Here is a 22603-nt window from a genome sequence, read left to right as displayed (position 1 = left end):
AGATTCTCTCCCTCTGCCCCTTCCCGCCCCCTCATCAAATAAATAAAATCTTTAAAAAAAGAAGAAGATGAAATTTGAGTTGACGTCTTATTCAAAAAATGAATGTGATTTCTATACCTGGAATGGCAGAGGAAGAACAAGTATTTCAATCAGATCAAAAGCAGAGAAACCTCAGACTGCTTAGTCCTCCTGGGAGGACATGTGGTTCACTTCCCCGTGGGTGCATGAAGAAATGCAGGGATGGGTCAGGCCAGGAACACCTATCTGTGACCAGGTCATGGAGCCCCACCAGAAAACCAAGACATGCCTTTGTGATGGAGACAGAAGGCTGCCTGCTTTCAGATGAAAACCACAGCAGCCAAGAGAAAGAGCAGGGAGAGCATGAAGGAGCTGATGAGCAGGAAGTGACATGGCCTGACCCTGGACTGAGGTGGTGGAAAGGTAGAATACGAGACACGACACGCATGGGGTATGAAGCCAGCCTCTTTCGGGCTCTCACACCAGGGCCTTCCCATTCATGGATTCTACATTGTAACCTAAGATTCTGAAGAAAAGCTTCACTCAGGGAACCCTGATGTAGTGAGGCAGGACCAGGTTCATATCCTTCTGGCTTCAAGGGTTGCCAATTATCAGCCATAATTTAAAAACACCCTCAGGGGCACCTGGGTGGCTCAGTTGGCTAGGCAACTGCCTTCGGCTCAGGTCATGATCCCAGGGTCCTGGGATCAAGCCCTGCATCGGGCTCCCTGCTCGGCGGGAGGCCCGCTTCTCCCTTTCCCACTCCCTCTGCTTGTGTTTCCTCTCTCGCTATGTCTGTCAAATAAATAAAATCTTTAAAAACTAAATAAATAAAAATAAATAAATAAAAACACCCTCAGAAGTAGAGACAATTCCTGCAAACTTAGACTGATTTTTCAAGATTTATTTATTTATTTTGAGAGAGAGACCACACATGCACACGTGAGCACATGCGAACAGGGCGAGGGGTAGAGGGAGAGAGAAAACCCAAGCAGATGCCCCCTGAGTGCAGATCCCAATGCGGGGCTCGATCTCATGACACTGACATCACGACCTGAGCTGAATTCAAGAGTTGGATGTTCAACCGACTGCGCCACCCAAGCGCCCCATTTTTTTTTTTAAAGATTTACTTATTTGAGAGAGAGAGACTGATTTTTAAAGTATCTCATCTACACTGAGCAGTTACCAATGTCATTTATTATTAATCACCTCTGTGAAAGGCATAGGGATAGGTGAGAAACTAGGGATGGAAAAAACCTATAAATATAGAGAAAAACACAATGAGGCAAGGCACCTTAAATCCTCCTCTGACACAAGGCAGGGAACAAACAGTTGAATGAGGAGAACAGACATCACTCCGAGTGCTCGGAGGAGGAAGTGGCTAAGTGAAGAGCTGGCAGCAGGAGGGACATGGAAACCGCACCTGAGGTGGCAAGATGTGGCCAAGCAGAGAGACATCTCTGTATGCTTCCTGCCTCCAAAACCACCAGCCTCAATGACACAGTTGGGGAGCGTAAGGTCACAGAACAAGGCACAACATGATAAAGAGAAGGACTGAACATATTCCCACTTTTTTTTTATAAATGATTTTTTTTTTTAAGATTTTGCTTATTTGTCAGAGGGAGAGAGTGCAAGCACAAGCAGGGGGAGCGGCTGAGGGAGAAGCAGGCTCCGCGCTGAGCAGGGAGCCCGACGAGGAACTCGATCCCAGGACCCTGGGATCATGACCTGAGCTGAAGGCAGACGCTTAACCGACTGAGCCACCCAGGCATCCCATATTCACACTTCTTTAGACATAAAAAAGTGTGTACAAACACAAAACCAGAACATCCAAAATGTTACCAATGGTTATTTCCAGTCTAGGTAGTAAGACGATGAGGGATTTTTGTTGCAAGATCGTTTCTTCTTTGAGCTTTTCTATTGTTTATAAATTTTCCACAATGAATAAATGTTTTACCTTTTTAAATTATTGAACTCCTTTATGAAAATGGAGAATTAAATCTGCAAATCAATTAAAAGTATTTACTAAACGTCCAGTTTGTGCAAGGGCAGTCTAAGATACAACACTGCTTTCTTTCTAGAGGAGGTGAGAAAATAAGTAAGATTGATTCAAGGATACAGACCCCTCAGGAAATGTCTCCTAAAACAATGTTAAAAATAGATTATCCACTTAAAAATCCTATGCTTATGGAAAGGAGCATTTGGACCAATCACTCTCTGTCACAGTCAACTCTGGATCACAGATGCTGAGGGAAAAGCAGTACAAGTGTGAATTCTCAAATGCACACTAGTACCCCTGAACATGTTTGTCTTCTAATCAGAATTAATGGGGGGTGGGTCAGTCAACCAAAGAGCATGATGGAAGATCCTGAAATTCAACCTAAAATTGCCTATGTGCCAGAATTCCCACACAGGCATGAGAGTGGAATCATTAATCTAGAACCAAACAAAACTCCCCTGTAAACCCATTTATTTTCCAAGAGTCCTTGGAAGAGCCCTACCCAAGCTGTGATCCAGGCTGAGTTTTGAGTCACCTGTGAACCTGGCCGCCTTCACAATGCCGCAGGCCCCTGGTGGCCAAATCAGGACATCAGAGCCCAGGTAACCACACCCAAGTCAGCAGGCTTCTAGAAACATGATAGCACCTCTCAATTTCCTTTACCAATGGGAAGAGGGACTCCAGTGCAGAAAGTTTCCAAGCCATTTCTCTTTTGCTTCCAGTTGGATATGGTTTCAGATCCTTTGTTTGATCAGCTTTGCCTAATTATCAGGGAGGACTATGCAGTTAAAACTAGGTAACAAAGCAACTGTCAAAATCTGACTCAAAGGAGGTAGAAATGCTAACTTTGGTTCTCAGGTTCCACAGCCCAGGACAGAGGGCAGCCTGGCTCCCACCTTCCCTGGAGGTTGGGGTAAATAGTCCTATTAAAAAGGAAAAGGGGAGCGCCTGGGTGGCTCAGTCCTTAAGCGTCTGCCTTCAGCTCGGGTCATGACTGCAGAGTCCTGGGATCGAGCCCCGCATCGGGCTTCGTTGGGAAGCCTCCTTCTCCCTCTCCCACTCCCGCTGCTTGTGTTCCTGCTCTCGCTCTCTCTCTGTCAAAAAATAAATAAAATCTTTTAAAAAAAAATAAAAATAAAAAGGAAGAGAGGTGCCTGGGTGGCTCAGTCGCTAAGTGTCTGCCTTCGGCTCAAGTCATGGTCCCAGGGTCCTGGGATCGAGCCCCGAATCGGGCTCCCTGCTCAGCGGGAAGCCTGCTTCTCCCTCTCCCACTCCCCCTGCTTGTGTTCCCTCTTACCATGTCTCTCTCTGTCAAATAAATAAATAAAATCTTAAAAAAAAAAAAAGGAGGAAACCTTGGCTCTCTTTCCTTTCACCTCCTTCCAGCTATAAGCAGAGTTACAGTGTGAACAATGGGATTATTAGCAAGATTTACGAAGCATGAACCACAGTCAGAATTACCCAGAGCTGCCTACAACTCACCTTACAACCTTTTAATTTCACTTCACTGTTGCCAAGGACTTGCCTTCCTTGACTAAAGCTGCTGAAATTGTGCTTATTTTTAGAAGCCAATTATTAAGTAAATCAATGGTGCTTTTGTGAAGGTTTTCTATAGAAGAGACAAATGCTTTATGGAAAAAAAAAGAGAGAGAGAGAGAGAACTCAAAAGCTTTTACTCCTGCATGAGAACCATCCATCCTGAATCCTCAGCTCCCTGGTTGCTCAACTACCACCTGAGCAGGAATCTACTGCCCCCAAGGCAGAAGCATTCCTATCCTGATCAGGGGGTATCCATTTACCCCTCAGGTCTCAAAAAATCCAGACTGGGCAGTGCAAGCACAGCTTCTTTCTAGCAAAATCAGCCCTTGGTTGAGTGCTTTAGAAGATGGGGCCCAATGGATGCCAGTGACACAAATTAGTTTTAAAATGCATCTAAGAAATGATATGAGCAAGGAAGGGATAGATGGGCAGTATGTGGTAAAGCAAATATGGCAAAGCAGTAACTGCAGAATCTGGGTGGTGGACTTACAGGGTATATTATACCTTGCTGTGTTCGAAACTGTGTTAATAAAGTGTTGGGGGAAAAGGTTAGTGACAAAGAACACAAAGACAGTGACATAGACAGAAGCCAAGAACCTCTGAAGTTGAGATGTAGCTAATGAACAGAGCCCTACAGGACTACACCTCTGAAATGTGGAAGCTGAGACAAAACAGAAATCCCCAAAGAGAAGTGGCTGCTAGCAGTCAGAGAGCTTTTCTGTCAGAGGAGGCCAGGACAGGAGCTCTCCTGTGGGAAGGCCTGCTCAGGGACGAAGAAGGGGTAAGAAGGTCTAGGCCTAGAGCAGAAAGCTACTCTGCAGCACGGCTGCTTGGACTTGAGGCCACAACAGCTTCACTACACAGTCCTGTCTCTGGTAGTTCTGAGCCTCTCCACTAGTATCAACAGACTGTTCCAGAGCTCTCGGGGCCTGTGGATGCTGGGAACAGAAAACCCTAGGCCTAACTCTCTCCCACTGCGCCGCAGACCTGACCATGCCCTCCCCATCTGGGCCTCCTTCATTCAGTCCCTCAACACATTTCACGCAACAGATGCCAGACCCTGTGCTTGGCCCTCAAAAGGTTTTGACCCTCCCAGCTTCTGAAAGCCAGTTTTCGAGGCTCAGGCTCCCCAGAGTAACTCCAGAGATATCTTCTGCTTATGTGGGAGGACCTTGCCCTGCCCGCAGAGCCAAATCCATGAGAGAAAAACTGACCTGCAGATACCGGAAATGGGCTGAGAGAATGGGAAACCAACCCTTGTCATGTCCCGAGTCCCCCTGTCCTCCTGGAGGGAAAGGTTGGGTGGGAAGGACAGAGCAAGAGGCACAAAGGTTGTGATCAATATCTATGAATCCAAAGTGAATAAAGGATTCCAGAATAAGGAAGCCTCATTGCAGGTGCATTGAAGACAAATAAAAAGACTGAACTCCAAATGGCAAGAGGTGGCATAAGGCTAATAGAACAGGTTCCAGCAAGTTCTGAATAAACAAAAAGGCCACTGGCTATCAATGTTTGGGGCCTAATCCTCACCTCTGAGGCAAGCACCCAGGAGTTCAACCATGCTCACCCTACACATAGCATCCTGGTTCCTCTAACAAAGGGGGAACACCAAGTGACACAGAACGTGGAGGTAATTCAGGAAATTACCTGATGGGTCAGAAGACAGCAGGCATGAGATGACACAGAGCCGGTGCTCAGAAGTCCTCACCTAAGAAGGCCCTAGAGCACAGCCATCCAGCCTGTGACCAGCTCTGGGGAGCAGAGAGGCCACTTACAGGGTCCTCATCCCCCCAGCAGCTCCTGTGGCACCCTTCACATTACAGGCACTACAAGTGTTCATGAAGCCCAACCCAAGCTAACTCACGTAAACCCTGACTGGCGGCAAGTGCCAAAAACAGAAGAGCCCCCAGAGAAGAGCTGGTCCAAACATTTCTCTGCACAGATGAGAAAATCCTGAGAGAGCATGAAATTTAAAGAAAGCAGACCTGGTTAGAGACACTAGTTAGAATTAAGCTCTCTGACACTTACTGGCTATAGAACTAATTATAATTACTAAGCCTCTCGAGGCCTTGTTCCACCTTGGGGAGGGTGGTCCACACTGTGTCTCACAGGAGAGGGCTGATGTGATTAATAACTTACATAACATGGAAAGGACTCACCAAGTGGTGCAAAATGGGAAAGCTAGTTACTATTATGTCTAGCCATGCTGCCACCCGCCTTCCATTATTGTGGCAACAGCTGAGAGGAAAAAGGCTCCTCTGGCCTTCCCCATCACTGGTTTCTCACCATTACCTCCAGCCTCTTCCCCTTCTAGTTTTCAAGGACCTCTACTGCCAGTTACACATCTTCATTCCAAAACTCTGAGCTAGAGCTAGAAAACCAACCATCAACAGGACCAAGAGCCCAAGAAACCCAAAGCATAAGGAATAGCCCCCTCCCCCTGAGCCGCACCCCACCAAAGTGAGGCTAAGACCCAAGGAGAAAATATCAGCACCCCAAGGCTGAGGGAGGACCAAACCAGCAATGTTCACAGGCCGCCCAGAGGCTGCTTCACTCCTGTTCAAGCAAGAAGAACGAGAGCTTTCTCAGTAACTTTCAGGCGTGCAGAAGACATTTCAGGTTCTACATTCCATATGGCACCACACCAGTCAGCAGATGCCTGCAAGAGTGTGCACGGCACTTCCTGATCGTTACCATGAAGAGAAATTCAAAATAATGGGGCACCAGTGAGGGACAAACCTCCCGGGGAGGGTGCTCCTGGAGTTCATTACGACCAGGCACCGGGGCTCTCTTTCCAGAGGTCAGGGCAGATCCAGGATCAGGAAGGAAGCAGAGCTGCTGAGGGACACTCTGCCGGCCCGAGGACTGAAAGCACGGCAGTCAGAAGCACGCAGATGCAGTCACATCAGCTCTCGGCTCCATCAAGAATGAAGCAAGCACTACCGTTCGCAGAAGACAGGCCTGGAGTCGGTGCGCCAAGACTGACTCCGTTATTTTCACTAATCCTCGAGGATTAGTCTACAAGGAGGTAGGCAGAGTAATGGCCGTTTTACAAAACGAGGAAACAGAATCAGAAAGAAACTTGCCCGAGGTCCTGACGAGAAGGTGACAGTCTATAAACAAATTATTATTGAGCACCTGCTGTGTGCCAGGGCTATTCTGGGCTTTGGAGACACAGTGGCAAACAAGACAGTGTCTACTTCTCTCTTGAGGGAGATATGAATAAACATCTCAGATTCCAAAGTCCCCTGTTGCCTCATGGGGACAGGAAAAAATAGCGATCACAAAGCCAGCCTCTCTCTCTGAAATTCTGGCATCAGGGATGGAAACAGAGCCCAATCACTATCCAGTGGATTCAACAAAGTACAGGCACTGGGGTCCAACAGCCTCGGTTTAAATTCTGATTCCGCTAACTAGCTGCATGACCTTGGGCAAGTCATTCACTTCTCTGAGCCTCAGTCTCCTCATTTGTAAAATGCAGATGATCTACCCATCCAATGAGGTGTTGAGAAAATGTAATAAAATATTAATCTGCGTTGGAGAGTACGTGATATGATATACACCCAACACATTAATCCATGTTAGTATTGCTAGCATTATTACTGTTGTGGACGCCATTACTGTTACGGTTAGGCACTGGGAAGAGGAGGAAGGGACTCCAGGCAGCTAATGGTACTTAGAGTGGCAGCTCACATCCACACAATTAGCCCATAAGTGCCCCCTTACTTGCCCTCTCTGATATGCATCAGGTGGCATTACTTCTCTGTACGCCCAAAGAACCCCTCCAGACTGTCCTTCAAGCAGACCACAGACTCTGAAGACAGGAATATCTCATCTCCATAACCCCAGAACCGGGTACCTAGCACACAACACTGCACATCATAAATGGATTTAAACTATACTAACCAGATTTCACCCTATATCTAAACCTTGGGGACAAGAAAACTGGGAGGTGTGCTCTAGGCCTACCTACCAGGGATACCCGGTTGCTGCCACCTCTCTTTGAAGAGAGGAGGGGACCTAGGAAAGAGGCCTGTGGTCTTTTGGTTACTCCAGGTTGTAGAGTCAGGCTTCCCAGATGCCCAAGACAGGGATGTGGATCCAGGGAGGAACAGGGAGGCAGCCAGGTGCCTCCCAAAGCAAAGACGAGCCCAGAGCCCTCCGACTCCAAGGCCGTTGCCCCAGAGGCTGACAGGCTGCCACATACCATGTGCTCCATGCAGATACTGATCTCGCCATCACTGTAGAACGCACCATAGAAGCCAACGATGTAGGGGGAGTTGCACTCGTGTAGAACCTGCAGCTCCCGTATGATCTGGTTCCGGATTGCAGGTTTGATCTCCAGGTGAATTAGCTGGGGAAAAAAAGGTGGGGGGAAGAGAGGCTTTAAAAATATATGGATGCATGGAGGGACGGATGGAAGCGTTCTTCAATGCTTAAGCTCTTAACAGTAGGAAGAGAGAACACGGGCAAGTTTCTCCCCAACCAAAGCACTCAGTGCCAACCTATCAAGGCAGGTGTTGGTACTGGGGGAGCTGTAACCAGGGGAGGACAGCTGTGCCTCTGCTCCCAGAGCCCAGAGTGAGGAAGGGGGGCTCACCCCTCCAAAGAACAAAGCTGAATGAAGGGTTTCCTCCCAAAGGATTTGTGAAGCTGAGAGAGGAAGGAAAAGCAGCCTTGTCAAGGCTGGCTGCCACCCGAGGGCTGTGGGGGTGGAAGGGTACGAGGAACTGGGTATGCGGACCTGAGCTGCCCAGGAGACTGCCCCTTGACCTCTGGAGCCTGAGGTGGTGGAGATTCAGCCGGGGCCTCAGGTGCCACCTTATGTGCCCCTCACGCTGTCACTGGTTTCACCCAGGAAGACAGGTGACAGACACATCTGCCATATGAAACAGCTATGAAGGGTGCCTGGGTGGCTCAGTTGGTTAGGCGACTGCATTCAGCTCAGGTCATGTTCTAGAGTCCTGGGATCGAGTCCCGCATCGGGCTCCCTGCTCAGCAGGGAGTCTGCTTCTCCCTCCGACCCTCCCCCCTCTCATGCTCTCGCTCTCAAATAAATAAATCTTAAGAAAGAAAAAAAAAAAAACAGCTACTGAGTAAGACTAAGCTCCTAGCAAGGGTCACAGACAAGGAGTGCCAGAGGACATGGGAGCAGTGCTTACCGCTGTGGGCACTGTTTGAGAAGAGGGAAGAGGCGGCCGAGCAAATGGATGCGGACGGGATTAAAGACCGTGTGCCGGGAACCACGGAAGAGCCCAGCCCTGCCACAGCAGGGGCTGTGTATGGAAAGAGGAGGACCCCGGGTGGACAGGAAGTCCAGCTCCAACACCGCCGGCCACGGCGGGGAGCAGAGATGTCCACACTGCAGGGGGATGCAGGCCAAGCGCCCGCAGGGCCGGAGCTCAGGCAAACCACTTGAAACCAGCATTTGGTGCATCGCCGGGGCTGCCTAAATGAAAGTGGCTTCTCCTGCCCGGATAATGGCAAACAGGCACCCTTGCATTCTTTCCGGAGCACACAGAAAGCTAAGGAAGGTCACTTGCCTTTCTTTTCCAGTCTGGGGGTGGGGATAAATACACTAACACACCATCAGGGTGTTTATCGTATAATCTGACAGATAACAGGAGCTCAAAATTCAAACCGCACAAAAATGTAGTGAGTGAAAAGTCAGTCTTCCTCCCACAGGCCCTAGGCATATACAGATAATCCAATTACCTATTCACCAAGGCCAACCTGATTCAGTCTTTTTTTTTTTTTTTTTTTTGAGTGGTCTCACCTTTCTGGCCATGACCAGGCCGGAGGGCTTGTGGGAGACCTTGAACACCACACCGCCGTTGCCGGCACCCAGCTCACTGATCTTCTCGAAGTCGTCATCCTTCAATTCCCCGACCTTCTGCTTCTGGGTGAGAAAGGCCTCAAGGCGCTTCCGCTGCTGCTCATCGAGCTCCAACTCCTCCAGCTTCTTCTGCAAGGCCTCCAGGTTGGTCCTGTCCCAAAGGGAGAGCACGAGTCACAACCAGCATCAGAGGGGTCCCCCCAGAGGAGCATCTGTGTGGTGGAGAGTTTCAGCTCCGGGGCCAGACCGGAGAACCAGTGCATGGGTCCTGGGGGAGGGTTCCACGCACGGTAGCCCTGCTCCTCCACTACGCCACCCAACACCCCTTCCCACTGACACCCTTCTCCTCTTGAGGCCTCGGTTTCCTCATTTGTCAAATGAGGAAATTCGGTCTCTCTCACTATGCTGCAAGTCTACAGAAGGAACCAAAGAATCTGCTAAAATCCAGAATGAGCCACCTTCATTTGCTTTAAAACCCCAGTTCCAAAAGCCCCACTAGTATTGGATTTATTAACACCGTACACAAAATAAAATCTATTTCCTAAAACCACTAAAGTGAAATCAAACCAAACCATCAAAACAGGCTCTGACAGGCTCTAAACTGAATGGTAACAGTAGAAACTCTTCTCTCTAATGTCATTAGGTCAAGAACCAGGTTAATCAAAGCAAAGAATCCTAAAAATATTTACCTAAAATTTTTATTTTTGCATAATATATATAAATGTGCATTTATTCACCCATCTTCTAACGTAGGTAGGGCAAGTCCCTCTCTTTGAGTAAAATTCCACTGGGAAGAGCCCCACACCATCCTCCTGACATGAACCAGAACATGATACACTATCATTTCCAATACCTGATTCCTTAAAGTGGAGTAAAAATGTAGATACAGAATATCAACATAAAATCGCAAGAGTTTTAGGATTTCCCCCAATCTTAATGCTCACCTAATTTTATAGTAATGTTTTAGTGAGTTGGACTTAGTCTTTCCATGGCTTTTAATTAGCGTTCAAAGGGGGGGGGGGACCCACTTCATTTGCAGGCATATTTCACCAGTTTATCTGATATTTAAGTACCTTACTTAATTACAATAGCAGCCACAACCTTACAAATGACTCTGGGAACAAAGTGGCTCTCGGTAAGCACATAATTCAGCCAGTGGGTGCTGAGGCGAGTGGGCAGGGCAGAGAGCACCCTGTGAGCTGTGCATTCAGCACGCTTGTGGGCAGTACTGAGTTTACAGAGAACAGAAAAGCATTCATTATTCCTGGGAGTTCGTTAAGGGGACGGTGGTAAAGAGAGCTTCCACTACGTTTCGTGTGACTTTAGTACTAGTCTAAACCAACAACTCGGGTGGCAAGACAGAGCACATCAGAAGGCTGGTGCCCAAGCCCCAACATACACGCCATTTCTGAGCTTGACAGGTAAGCATAATCTTCCACTCTTCATTCACTCTCTATTCCAACTCTCAAGAAGGCAGGGAGATCCAGACCTCCCGCCTCCCCAGTCTATGGGAAGATCCAACATACCTTACAAATAACAGTATAAGGGCCACAGAAGACACCAGGCTGTTTTCACCAAGTGTCCTCACTGGGTAGCTCTCGGGGAAGGAAGGCTGGTGCTATGGACTGAGTTGTGTCTCCCTCAAATTCATATGTTGAAGGCCTAACCCCCAATGTATGTATGTTTAGAGACAGGACTTTTTTTAAGAGCTTAAGGTTAAATAAGGTCAAATAAGGTCATATGGGTGGAGTCCTAATCAGATAGGACTGGTGGCCATAAGAAGAGAGGTAGCCTTCCTGCCTCCAGGCACACGCCAAAGGTGGTGGTGTGAGGACACCGAGAGAAGGCAGCTAGCTGTCTGCAGGCCAGGAAGAGAGACCTCACCAGAACCCAACCATGCCGGGACCCTCATCTTGGGCTTCAAGCCTCCAGGACCATGAGAAGATACCTTTCTGTTGTTTAAGCCAACCAGTCTATGACATTTTGTTATGCAGCCTGAACAGACTAAGATGCCTGGTAATATTCTCATCCTGCTGAAAGGCTCAACTAAGTCTCACAGCTGCCCCAGTCTCTCAGGTGTAGGAGCCCAGAACAAGCATGGCTGGGAGGGCACAGCCACCTTCAGGTTTCCTGACTCTCAGGAACCCATCAATGACAATGTTTGGAGAGACCTGTCAAACGCAGACAAACCCCACAGCTAAAACTTCGATGAGGTTCCAGCTGCCTGTAGGGCTCAGCAGTCCACTCCAAGGGCTTCCGTCAAACACGCCCTCATGCTGAGCAGGTAGGAGGGAGGGGGGAAAAGTGAATGGAAGGAAGTCACTCTCCTCACAGCACCATGTACTGTTTTACACTTGCTAATGCATTTAATCCACATCAGATAGCAAACTCAAGCACAGATGGGTGAAGTGACTTCCCCAAGGTCACAGAGCTAGTAAGCAACAGAGCAAGGATGGAAACCTGGGCAAAGAGAATCTCTATTTTTAACCGTAATGCTATACCACCTCTTCAGAAAGTTCAATACTTTCAAGGAAGGCAACATGCAGACACGGGTAAGATCCTAGTGCAGGGCATTTGCCATAGCAGGGCTCAATTGTACATGAAGATGGGGTACCTCCACAAAGAGCCATTTGCGCCAGATGCAATCCTGCCTGCCCTGCATCTCAAGCTCAACGTTGCCTTGCAAGTAACACTGGCCACAAGAAACCCCATCCAGCTGGCAAAGAAAAAGAAGAAATGCTGACTCTGCTCATTTTCCCAGCTCTCTGCAGAAATAAGTAATTTTCCCACCTTCAGGAAGAAAAACTCAGTATGGGCTTCCTCCCTCCTCGACCACCTATGCTTGACCCGTCTAACCGCCTCCCCCCACCAGCTAAGGAGCTGGCTCCTGATTTGTGCTTTCAGAAGACTGAGCCACAGAGGGACACAGCACAGACTCCACGCTGTGGTGCCCTGACTCTCCTGATGACTGGGGGTGGGGCAGTGCTGCCAAGCTGACGAGTCAGTAGTAATCAGGAACCCCGGATTCTTACCCCAAAGTAGTCAACAGCTAGCCGTGCGACCACAGACTGCTCACCGAACTCTGACACATCTCCGTTTTTCTCTTCTGTCAAATGGAGGCACAACGCCATGCTTGCTTCCTTCACCAGGGGAGAGCCAGAACAGAAAACCAAAGTGAAGGAACAATGGAATTTTGACACGCTTCTACACTAGTGTCAGGTCAGGTGCGGGTCGGCTGGAGGGCGAGTAGGAGCTGCCAAGGCAGCAAGAGTGGGATCCAGAAGCCTTTCCCGTAACAACTTTTAAAACCCTTGAGAAGTTTCTTAAGAACTGTTGCGGAGGAAGAAAGACAAAGGATTTTATCTGAAGGTAAAAGGAAAATCCTGGCATCTAAACAGCTTTCAGTACTCATTAAAAAGAAATCAATCAATAACGCAGCAGTATTTAGTACTGCTTCCTCCTGTATGGGGAGTCAGGGATGTTCAACAAGGCTCATTCCTGCCCCACCTGACCCCAAGGTGAAATGCTTCCAGCAAAGAAGATAGGACGAGAGGAGCCTGTCACCCCTCAACCACACCACAAGGCTCCAAATCTCAGAGGACCAGGACCTGTCTCCTGCACAATCTTTGGCTTTAACTGAAACCAGCAAAATCAGGACTATGGATCGAGAAAGGACTCTGGAGCCCAGAACAATAACTCTCTCTCTCTCTCTCACACACACACACACAGCCCTCTCCCGGGACCAGCTGTGAATGTCTGTCTCCCATCACCCCATGCACCACAGGAGAGAGAAAATAACTCACAGCAACATGAATTCTGCACCGTGGCTGTCTTACAGTAAACACAAGTTCATCAAGATACAAGAAGATTATAGGTTTGAAATGGGAATGCAGAGAAGAGCAAGGAAAGTGGAGAAAAACAAGGGTTGTCATTTGTGTTCTGAAAACACCAGGGAGGCACAATGAAGTGGGTGGAGAAAGGATGATCCTATGGGCAAGAACATCTCCTTCCCTCTCCCTCATCCCACCCATCTGCTAAGCCTAATGCACTGCCACAACTGGAATCTTGCATTTGTGGCTCGGGGGTTTAAATCAGGAAGTAGTGTAAAACGTGGTACAGGGAAGGACCTGCAAGACCCATTTTACAGGTGAGGAAACGGAGGTCCAGAGAGGACAAAGTCACACAGCTTACTGGTGGCCAGCTCTCCCAACTCCTAGAACAGAGCTCAAGACCCCACACTGCCATCTCCAACCCTGATGGTCACTGAAATGGGAAGCTGACCTAAAGGAATGATTTAAGGGGGAGGGAGGGGACGTCTAGACAAAGGAAAGGGGGCTTCCAACTGCCACACACCAAACAGGGCCACAGCAGCATGCAAACACCAGCCAGTGGTCTGTCACCTGAGCCTTGCTCTAGCCTGGGTGGCAGCAGGAAGGAGCACAGAGGGAAGAGCAGGGGATGACAATCACCGGACTAGAGCAGAGCAAAGATCCCAGTGCAGGCAGGCGGGTGTCCTCGGAGAGCTCAGGGAGTTGGGAAGTTCTCCCCCGTGACATTTGGAAAGTAAGAATGCTACTGGGGCAGGGAAGGAAGAGCACAGGCAGAAGACCCAAGCCAGGGGCAAACAGCATCAAGAGACTGACTGCAACTCCCCCCTCATCTGTGAGATCTTGGGCAAGCCACCACCCTTTCTGGTACTCAGTTTCCACACCCAGTTAAAAAAAAAGTACATGAGGAGGAGGAGAGAAGGGAGGGGAGAGCTGTCTAGGTGTCTCTGAGATCCAAGCTTGTGTCAATGTGACAACCAGCTGAGGAGGCAGAGAGTAAGACTGAGTGTGCATTCTGGTTGAAAAGCTGAAGATTTTCAAGAGAAGGGAAATGTGAGGGGAAAAAAGAAAAGAACTGGCTTTAGGGTTCTCTACAGAGTCAAACCATGGACAGGGGGGATGTGGGAGTTACAAAGAGTGTAAGAGAAGGGGGTGCCTGGGTGGCTCAGTGGGTTAAGCGTCTGCCTTCTGCTCAGGTCATGATCCCAGGGTCCTGGGATCAAGCCCCACATCAGGCTCCCTGCTCCGTGGGAAGCCTGCTTCTCCCTCTCCCTCTGCCCTCCCCTATTCATGTTCTCTCTCTCAAAAAAGTAAATAAAATCTTTAAAAAATAAAACAACAAAGAGTATAAGGAAAGAAGAATGGGCCTGAAGGGAGAAGGCAGAGAGGACCAAAGGCCCAGCTAACCGATTCCAGACTCCACCCTAGGCTAGCCCATCAGTGTTAGGGAGTGCAGTTTAGGCCAGCCCCAAACAGCATGGTGGAGAAGGGGCTCTATACCCTTACCCCTCAACCCTGCAGGCCACTCTGGGAAGGGCTGCTTAACCAGGCAATAAAATTCTAGGATTATGTAAGAAAGAAGCCAGATGGAACAACAAAGTACGTGTTCTTCTGCATCTATGTCAAATTCAAAAAAAGGCAAAACTAATCTATGCAGTTATAAAGTAGAAAAGTGAACACGCTTTTGGGTGGGGGCAGTAACCAGAAGGGGACATGTGATGGTTAATTTTATGTATCAGCTTGGCAGGGCCACAATGCTAAGATATTTGGTCAAACTTATTCAGAATGTTTCTATGAAAGTGGGGTTTGTGGGGAGGGGGGAGGAATGAGAATAACATTTAAATTGGTGAACTTTGAGTAAAGCAGATTACTCTCCGTAATGTGAGTGGGACTCATCCAGTTAGTTTAAGGCCTTAATAAAACGAAGAATGACCTCACAGTCTGCCAGCAGGCTGCCTTTGGACTCAAGTCTTCCGTGGGTCTCCAGCCTGCCAGGCTACCCTGCAGACTGTGGACTTCCCAGGCTTCCATAGTTACATAAGCCAATTCCTTAAAAAGTTCCAGTCAGGTCCGTGTCTGTCTGTGTCTCCTCTCTCTCAATGTCTATCTCTTCTTCTCTCTATGTACATATATCTTGGATGCTGTGATCTGATTTCTTTTTATTCCTTTCCTCCTTGTGTCTCAGTTTGGATACTTTTTATTTCAATTAAGATAATTTCTACTAACCTATCTTCAGGGTCACTCACTGATTCTTTCCTCAGTTTCCTCCAGTCTGCTGACAGACCCGTTGACCTTTTTAAAATTTTTTATTTTTTATTTTTATTTATTTGAGAGAGAGAGAATGAGGGATAGAGAGCACGAGAGGGAAGAGGGTCAGAGGGAGAAGCAGACTCCCTGCTGAGCAGGGAGCCCGATGTGGGACTCGATCCCGGGACTCCAGGATCATGACCTGAGCCGAAGGCAGTCGCTTAACCAACTGAGCCACCCAGGCGCCCCAGACCTGTTGACCTTTGATGTCATGTTTTTAAAATTTTCTAGCATTTTCACTTTATCTTTAGTTTCCATCTCTTCTGAAATTCCTCATTTGTTCATGCATGTTGTCCATAATCATAGGTTATTTTAAAGCCCCTGTCCATTAATTCCAACAGCTGGGTCATCTCCGAGTCTAGTTCTAGATCAACGGCCTTATCTCTTGCAGGTTTTTTCTCTCTTGATTTTTGTGTCTTTTAATATTGCATTGAGTGGTACACACTGTAATAGAAGAATAAGGACTGAGGTACATCATCTTTATGTTAGAAATGGGCACACTCTTCGGTCATGCTGTTAGCGTGTATTCGTTGGGAGTTGAGCTAGGTTTGGGTTTTCTGGTGAACACTGGTAATTTCCGTGCACCACAGGCTGCCAAATTCTCCAGCAATGGGTTTTATCTCGTGGTCAGAGTGGAGCCTGAGCTGCAGAGATTTTTTTTTTTCCCCTCGGTGTTCCTACTCCTCCCTCAGCTCTGAACTGTCCCATGATGCCTGGCCACAGAGTGGGATCTTTCTCCATGCTTTTGCCTCTCCTCCAGGGGTTGAGGGCAATTACTTTTACATAACACCCTCATATCATCTCTGTGACCACCTTGTATTTCTCATCAAGTCATTGGCTTAAAGTGCCCTTAGCTGCCTCTGTTCCTCCCCCTGCTTCCCGAAGAGCCTTCCGGTGCCGAAATGCGTGCATTCCCAGAGAAGGCCTGCGAAGATAAAACAGTCCAGCTTCAAAGGAAAGGGCAGTGAGGATGAGAAAACAGGCAGTGGGGTGTACGTGTGGACAAAAAGTGATGACCGCAGGCCTCAAACTATACAGCCTGGGAAGCCAGCCATTGTGCCAATGGTAGCAATAGGGAAGTTCTCTCCTGTCCTGGGTCAGCCTCAGTCTTAAACAGGCCCTGTGAACATGGACTTCCCCTCCTCCCCATGGCAACCAAAACGACCTTGCATCTGTGGCAGTTCTTGGGCAGGAGAAAGCTTCCTTCTCCTCCCCCAGCAATAGACCTCTGCTTTGTGTTGGTGTTGAACCCAGTTTTGGGCTTAGTCTCGTAAGCAGCTGTGGGAAGACACGCTTCAGTACAGCCGTTCCCTTGCCCGGTTCATAATGTGCTCCACTGAATTTAGCAAAAGTATTTTTTCCCTTTTCCTTGATGCTGGCTGCTAATGTAAATCGTATCTTGGCCGCCTACTCTCCTCTGCTTGCTGACAGACGTAGAGGTGAGCAGAGTCTCACAGTCATTCTTGGAAGCAGCCCCCAGATCCACTTCCAGGGCCAGTGACATATGTAAGAAATGAGCTGCTTCTGGGTCAGCACAGAGCTGGTCTTTCACAGTGGGACATAAGACTACTAGAAAGGAAAAAAAAAAACAACAACAAACGTGCATGTGGCTGCCATATACTCTTTGCTTAAGTAGTAAGTGTGAAGGGCTTTGCAAGTCAGAGGACTTGGGTTCAACTTGGAAATTACTCAGTCTGTGAGCTATTCACGTTACTTTCCCCTCGACTGTTCCCACAGGTAAAACAGAGTTAAACTAGGTGGTCTTTAAAGTCCTCTTCAATGCTAAAGTTCTCTAATCCTAAAACCAGATTCATCCTGCAGTTTTCCAAGGACAGAACTTTGCAGCTAAGTCCCAGGGCCATGCATCTCTGCAAACACAGCGGCTGCCTTCCCATGCTGTACAGCTTGAGGCCCGTGGTCACTACTTCTTGTCCACACGTTGACCCTTTTCCCATCCTCACTGCCTTTTCCTCTGAGACTATATGGACTGTTTTATCTTCGCAGGCCTTCTCTGAGAATGCACGCATTTCAGCACCAGAAGACCCTTCGGGAAGCAAGGAGAGGAACACAGGCAGCTAAGGGCATTTAAGCCAATGATGTGGTGAGAAATAAAAGGCTGTTGTGGATGGGGTGCCCAGCCGGCTCAGTCGGTAGAACATGTGACTCCTGATCTTGTCTTGGGGTCATGAGTCCAAGCCCCACAATGGGTGTGGAGCTCACTTAAAAAAACAAAAATTAAAAAAGGTTGTTGTGGAGATTTAAGAGTGGAATGTAAAAAATGCTGAAATCATCTAACGTGCTAAACAAGTATTTAACAGTATTGGTTAGTAATTATTGGTTAGTAAGGGTAACATTAATTTGCTAGTCCTTCCTACTGATTTACTGAGTACTGTGTGACAGGCATTCTGCGAAAGGTAGATGAGTCCCTTTAGTCTAACAACACCATGATGTGATCACCACTGTCAGCCCCATTCTACTGATGAAATTCCTGCATCTTCATGTTTTCACATAATAATCTGGCAAAAATATACAATGTAGTTAAATACTGCCTTAAGACACTAGAATGGCTCTGTGGGTTGAGCAACTGACTCTTTAATCTCTTGTGAGTTCGAGCCCAGCATGGAGCCTACTTAAAAAAAAAAAAAAAAGAAAAAAAGAAAAAAGAAAAACTGCCCTTATTGCCTTTCATTGGTTTCACCACCACGTCCAAAAAAGACTGTGGGGCAAAGACTGTTTTGCAGTTCCCCTAATTTTCTCAAGAGGCCTGGGACAACTCTGACAACTGACAACTCTGTAGTTCAGGAAATGCTGGCATAATCAGTGTAAGTTTTATAGGGATAGGGGCCCCGAATTGGGTCTATAATGATAAATAAAATTTAGACAGCAAAGAAGGGGAAAGGGCATTCTAGTGTGGTCTGCCCTGTAGAAAACGGAGAATAAAGCTGTGATAAACAGCAAGTGTTAGAGAACTGTAACTTAAGAGGAAAAAGAAAATGAGGGTCAGGACAAGTGTTTCTCTTTAATTTCATTTTCAATCAAGTAGCTTCCAGACCAATCAACAAATGTCTTTCAAAGTCAAGAAAACAGGTTTAATTAAAAAAAAAACATAAACAGGGGTGCCTGGCTGGCTCAGTTGGTAGTGCGTGCAACTCTCGATCTCACGGTCGTGAGGTCAAGCTACACACTGGGCGTGGAGCCTACTTAAAAAAAAAGGGAAAAAAAAAGGATAAACAATCACATATTCCTACCCTTCGAAAACAAAACAAAAGCAAACAAAACCCACAAATACTCCCTGGAATCAAAGAGCCTTCTGAAATGATACAAACTGCCTTCCCGTGGCGTGTTTCTGCAGAGAGTCACGATGAAAACACACGCACACACCCACACAGAGGAACCTCTGGAGTGACAGGACCACCCACTCACACAGACTCTTCTTAAATATTGAACAACATCCTGAGTCGGAGAGAGAGTGTCATGTTGCTTGAAAGAACTGAGAGACTATGGTTTCTTCTCCAATGGAAAAAATTTGTTTCATATTAGCCACATATGAATTAATTTCTAAAGGATCTTCTGGAGTACCAAAAAAAAAAAAAGTGATGAAATTTGGAGACGGGGTGGGGGCGGATTCAGAAGATGGAGGATGAAAAGAATAAAGGCTTTACTTGATAAGGACAAAACGGGGACATAATAATTGTCTGATAAAAAATGAAATTAGATGAAATTAAGACCTGAGATTCTTAAATGCTAGCCATGTTGTTCCCATTAACTCACTTCACCCTCACAACATTAAACATTACATATGTTGTTCCCATTTTACAGAAACGGAAATGGAGGCCAGAAGCAAGACTAGGTAGGGCTGGAACTCCAAAAGCTAGCTTTTCTCCACACCATGAGCCAAAGAGCTCATGTCCTTCAAACAACTCCCCACCCGATCAGCGATCACACAGGTATTTTTACCTGTTAGCGATTTATTCCTTTGAGGCAAAGAACTGTGCTCTACTCCACTAAAAGGTTCCTGGAAAGGCAACAAATTAAATCTAGCCAGAGAGGAATTCCTTTCAGAGGAACATCCAAGGCTGAGTCATTTTGAGTGGAACGGGAAGGGAAGAGAAAGGACACTGCCCAGGTGAAGCACGCCAGTAGAAGCAGTAAAAATTCAGGTGGCCACAAGGCAGCCAAGGGACTACTGAGGGAGGCAGGGTGGAGAGGAGGCGGCAGGCAGTACTGGAAGGGAGAAAACACTATGGACAACCCAAGTGGAACATCCAGTAAATATGTGGTCACCATCCGAGGAAGAAAGGGAGCACTGGGTCTGGTGGTGGCCACACAATGGGTGTGTTCCTGAAAGGACAAGCTGGTTGATTGTGGCCTTAGAAAAATGATGTATCTGACCCCACCCATTCCCTGCTCTTAAGAAGCTGACGTAGATAAAGACCTTTTATAAACTGCCTATGTAGGGGTGCCTGGCTGGCCCAGTAGAGCGTATGACTCTTGATCTCGGGGCTATGAGTTCAAACCCCACGTTGGGCATGGAGTCTACTTAAAAAAAGAGAAAGGAAGAGACTGCCTACGTAGTAATAGCCCCTGCCACTCTGTGCATCAGCAATGCAAGTTGCTCTTCAATGAGAGAAAAAGGTACAGTCCCCAAAGTGACCATCATCTTAGACCTCCTAACCCAGAACCATGAAGACATTCAGGTCCCCAGGGCAAAAAGGGAAAGAGCCAATGCTCAAAAGCCCAGCTAAGGCAGGAAGATACAGTCAGAAGAAACACAGATTCAAAATGTGTCTCCAATTCTAGTCCACACGGAGAAATCATCAGTTCTCCAGACTTAGTCCTTCCTTAAATACACGAACACGTTTATGAAACCTTGGCCATTCTCCTTAATCAAAGTACCCACAAGAGGAGTCAGCAAACCTCACCTCTGAGCACACATCATCTCTGGGGAAAAAAAATTCCACTCTCTACTTCACTGTCTGGCAATGCGCACGGAACCCAGTCTCAGGACCATGACTAGAAGTCCATACAAGTGCTCACTTTGTAGAAAACTACTAGTCAGGCCCTCGAATTAATAGCAGTTGGCCTGGTAGGGTCAAAACCTACCTGGCAGAAGTAAAATCACATACCACAGAGAACAAAACTTAACTAAAACCAAAACTAACTGTGCTGGCTTCTGTCTTCTGAAAGAAGCGGGGGAGGTAAATGTTTGTGCTAACAAAGCCCCTGGTAGCAGAGGGTACCAGAGGACCAGAAGGCTTGCCCATAGTTTAAAAGGGCCTGATCCACAGCATAGGCAGAAGCAGGCCTGAACAGTATGGAGGGTGGAGCAGAGGAAGAAATGATTTATACAGAATAAGATGGGAGAAGCCTGTTTGGAGAGTGGCTGTAAAGTGGCACAAGAAGGAAGGAGGCACCATGGCAAAGGGGCAAAAGGTCATTTAAGACCAAAGATAATTCACACTACTAGAAGTTAAGCTGTCTTTATTGCTATAATGTAATACACCCTCCCTACCCCAGACCTTCAGTCCAATCTGCTGTGCCCGAAAACAGCTCTGTGTATATTTCATTCTTATTGTTGTTTGGTGAAAACCAGCAAGAAAGGGCCAAATTCCAAGCTGATTCAACACAGAGCAAAAAGAAGAGACAAAAACACAGAAAGGGAACCGCGGGTCCTAGAGAGGCAAAAGTGACCATGAGAATGTAAAGCTGCAGGACTGCTCCAATCTAGAGGAGGGAAGGGGATAGGGAGGTTGAGCAAACATCTGTCTTATACCCATTTATGCCCACAGCTCTGAAAACGCAATGCAGATTTATCATGGAGCACCCACTGTGTGACAGGCACTATCTGTGCTAGACGCTAGGAAGGTACAGATGAGGAAGACTTAGGTCGCTGCTCTCACCAGGCTGTGTGTGTGTGAATGTGTGAGTGTGAGTATGTGTGTGTGCGCGAGTGTGTGTGCGTGTGTGTATGAGTGTGCGAGTGTGCGAGGGTGAGTGTTAAACTGTGAGACTGTGTGTGCGTGCAAGTGTATGAGCATGGGCGAGCGTGTGCGTGTGCGAAGGTGTGTGCGAGTGTGTGTGCAAGGTTGCGACTGTGCGAGTGTGTGCAAGTTTGCGAGCATGTGTGCGAGTATCCGAGTGTGCGTGGCCGTGTGCAACTGTGTGTGTGAGCGTGTGCCGTGTGTAAGCCTGGGCAAGTGTGTCTGTGCGACTGTGTGCGAGCGTGAGCGTGTGCGACTATGAGCGTGACCGTGTGCGAAAGTGTGACTGTGCGAGTGTGACAGTGTGTGAGTGTGTGTAACCGTGTGTGAGTGAGAGCGTGTGTGGGTGTGGGTGCGAGTGTGCGACTGCGCCAGTGTGTGAACATGTGCGAGTGTGCGAGTGTGTGTCTGCTAGTGTGTTGCGTGTGCATGTGACTGCGAGTGTGAGCGTGTGCCGGTGTAAGCCTGTGCGAGCGTGTGCGAGCTTGTGCGAGTGTGTGTGAGCGTGAGTCCGAGTGTGATTGAGCGTGAGTCTGTGCGTGTTTGTGCATGTGAGTTTGTGCGAGTGTGCATGTGTGCGAGTGTGTGCGAGTGTGAGCGTGTGCACGAGTGAGAGTGAGTGTGTGGGTGTGTGCCAGTGTGACTGTGCGTGTGCCAGTGTGGGTGTGTGTGAGCGTGAGTCGGAGTGTGTGATTGTGAGCATGTGTGTATGTGAGTCTGTGTGCGAGTGTGTATGTGGCTGTGTGCGAGTGTGTGTGTACGTGTGTGCGAGTGAGCGTGTGTGGGGGTGGGGGTGTCTGTGCGAGTGTGTCAGAGCGTGCATGTTGCGAGTGTGTGTGAGTGAGCGTGTGTGCGAGTGTGAGTGGGTGTGGGTGCGAGTGTGTGGGTGCGAGTTTGTGGGGGGCGTGTGAGTGTGTGAGAGAGAGAGGGAGATAAAGATACAGAGATGATGGGGCACCTGGGTGGCTCAGTAGGTTAAGTGTCTGCCTTTGGCTCAGGTCATCATCTCAGGGTCCTGGGATTGAGCCCCGCATCCCATCCGGCTCCCTACTCAGCAGGGTGCCTGCTTCTCCCTCTGCCTGCTGCTCCCCCTGCT

The 22603-nt window shown here is 47.9% G+C and overlaps 1 protein-coding gene across 1 annotated transcript in view; it reads right to left on the bottom strand.

Moving 5' to 3' along the window:
- Positions 1-22603, bottom strand: part of MAP2K1 (mitogen-activated protein kinase kinase 1) — an 80500-nt gene that overhangs the window by 32497 nt on the left and 25400 nt on the right. The window contains exons 2-3 of the mRNA XM_028099941.2: positions 9333-9543; positions 7764-7910 (exon numbers count right to left, since the gene is read on the bottom strand). Of these exons, the coding sequence (XP_027955742.1) occupies positions 7764-7910; positions 9333-9543 (358 nt within the window). The remainder of the gene's footprint in view (positions 1-7763; positions 7911-9332; positions 9544-22603) is intronic.

This window comes from Eumetopias jubatus, unplaced genomic scaffold (assembly GCF_037043125.1).
Source record: "Eumetopias jubatus isolate StellerSeaLion01/CBP00866 unplaced genomic scaffold, mEumJub1_p1.0 scaffold_7, whole genome shotgun sequence".
Lineage (NCBI taxonomy): Eukaryota > Metazoa > Chordata > Mammalia > Carnivora > Otariidae > Eumetopias > Eumetopias jubatus.
The sequence above is the reverse complement of the archived record's forward strand: the minus strand, read 5'-3'. Positions and strand labels throughout refer to the sequence as shown.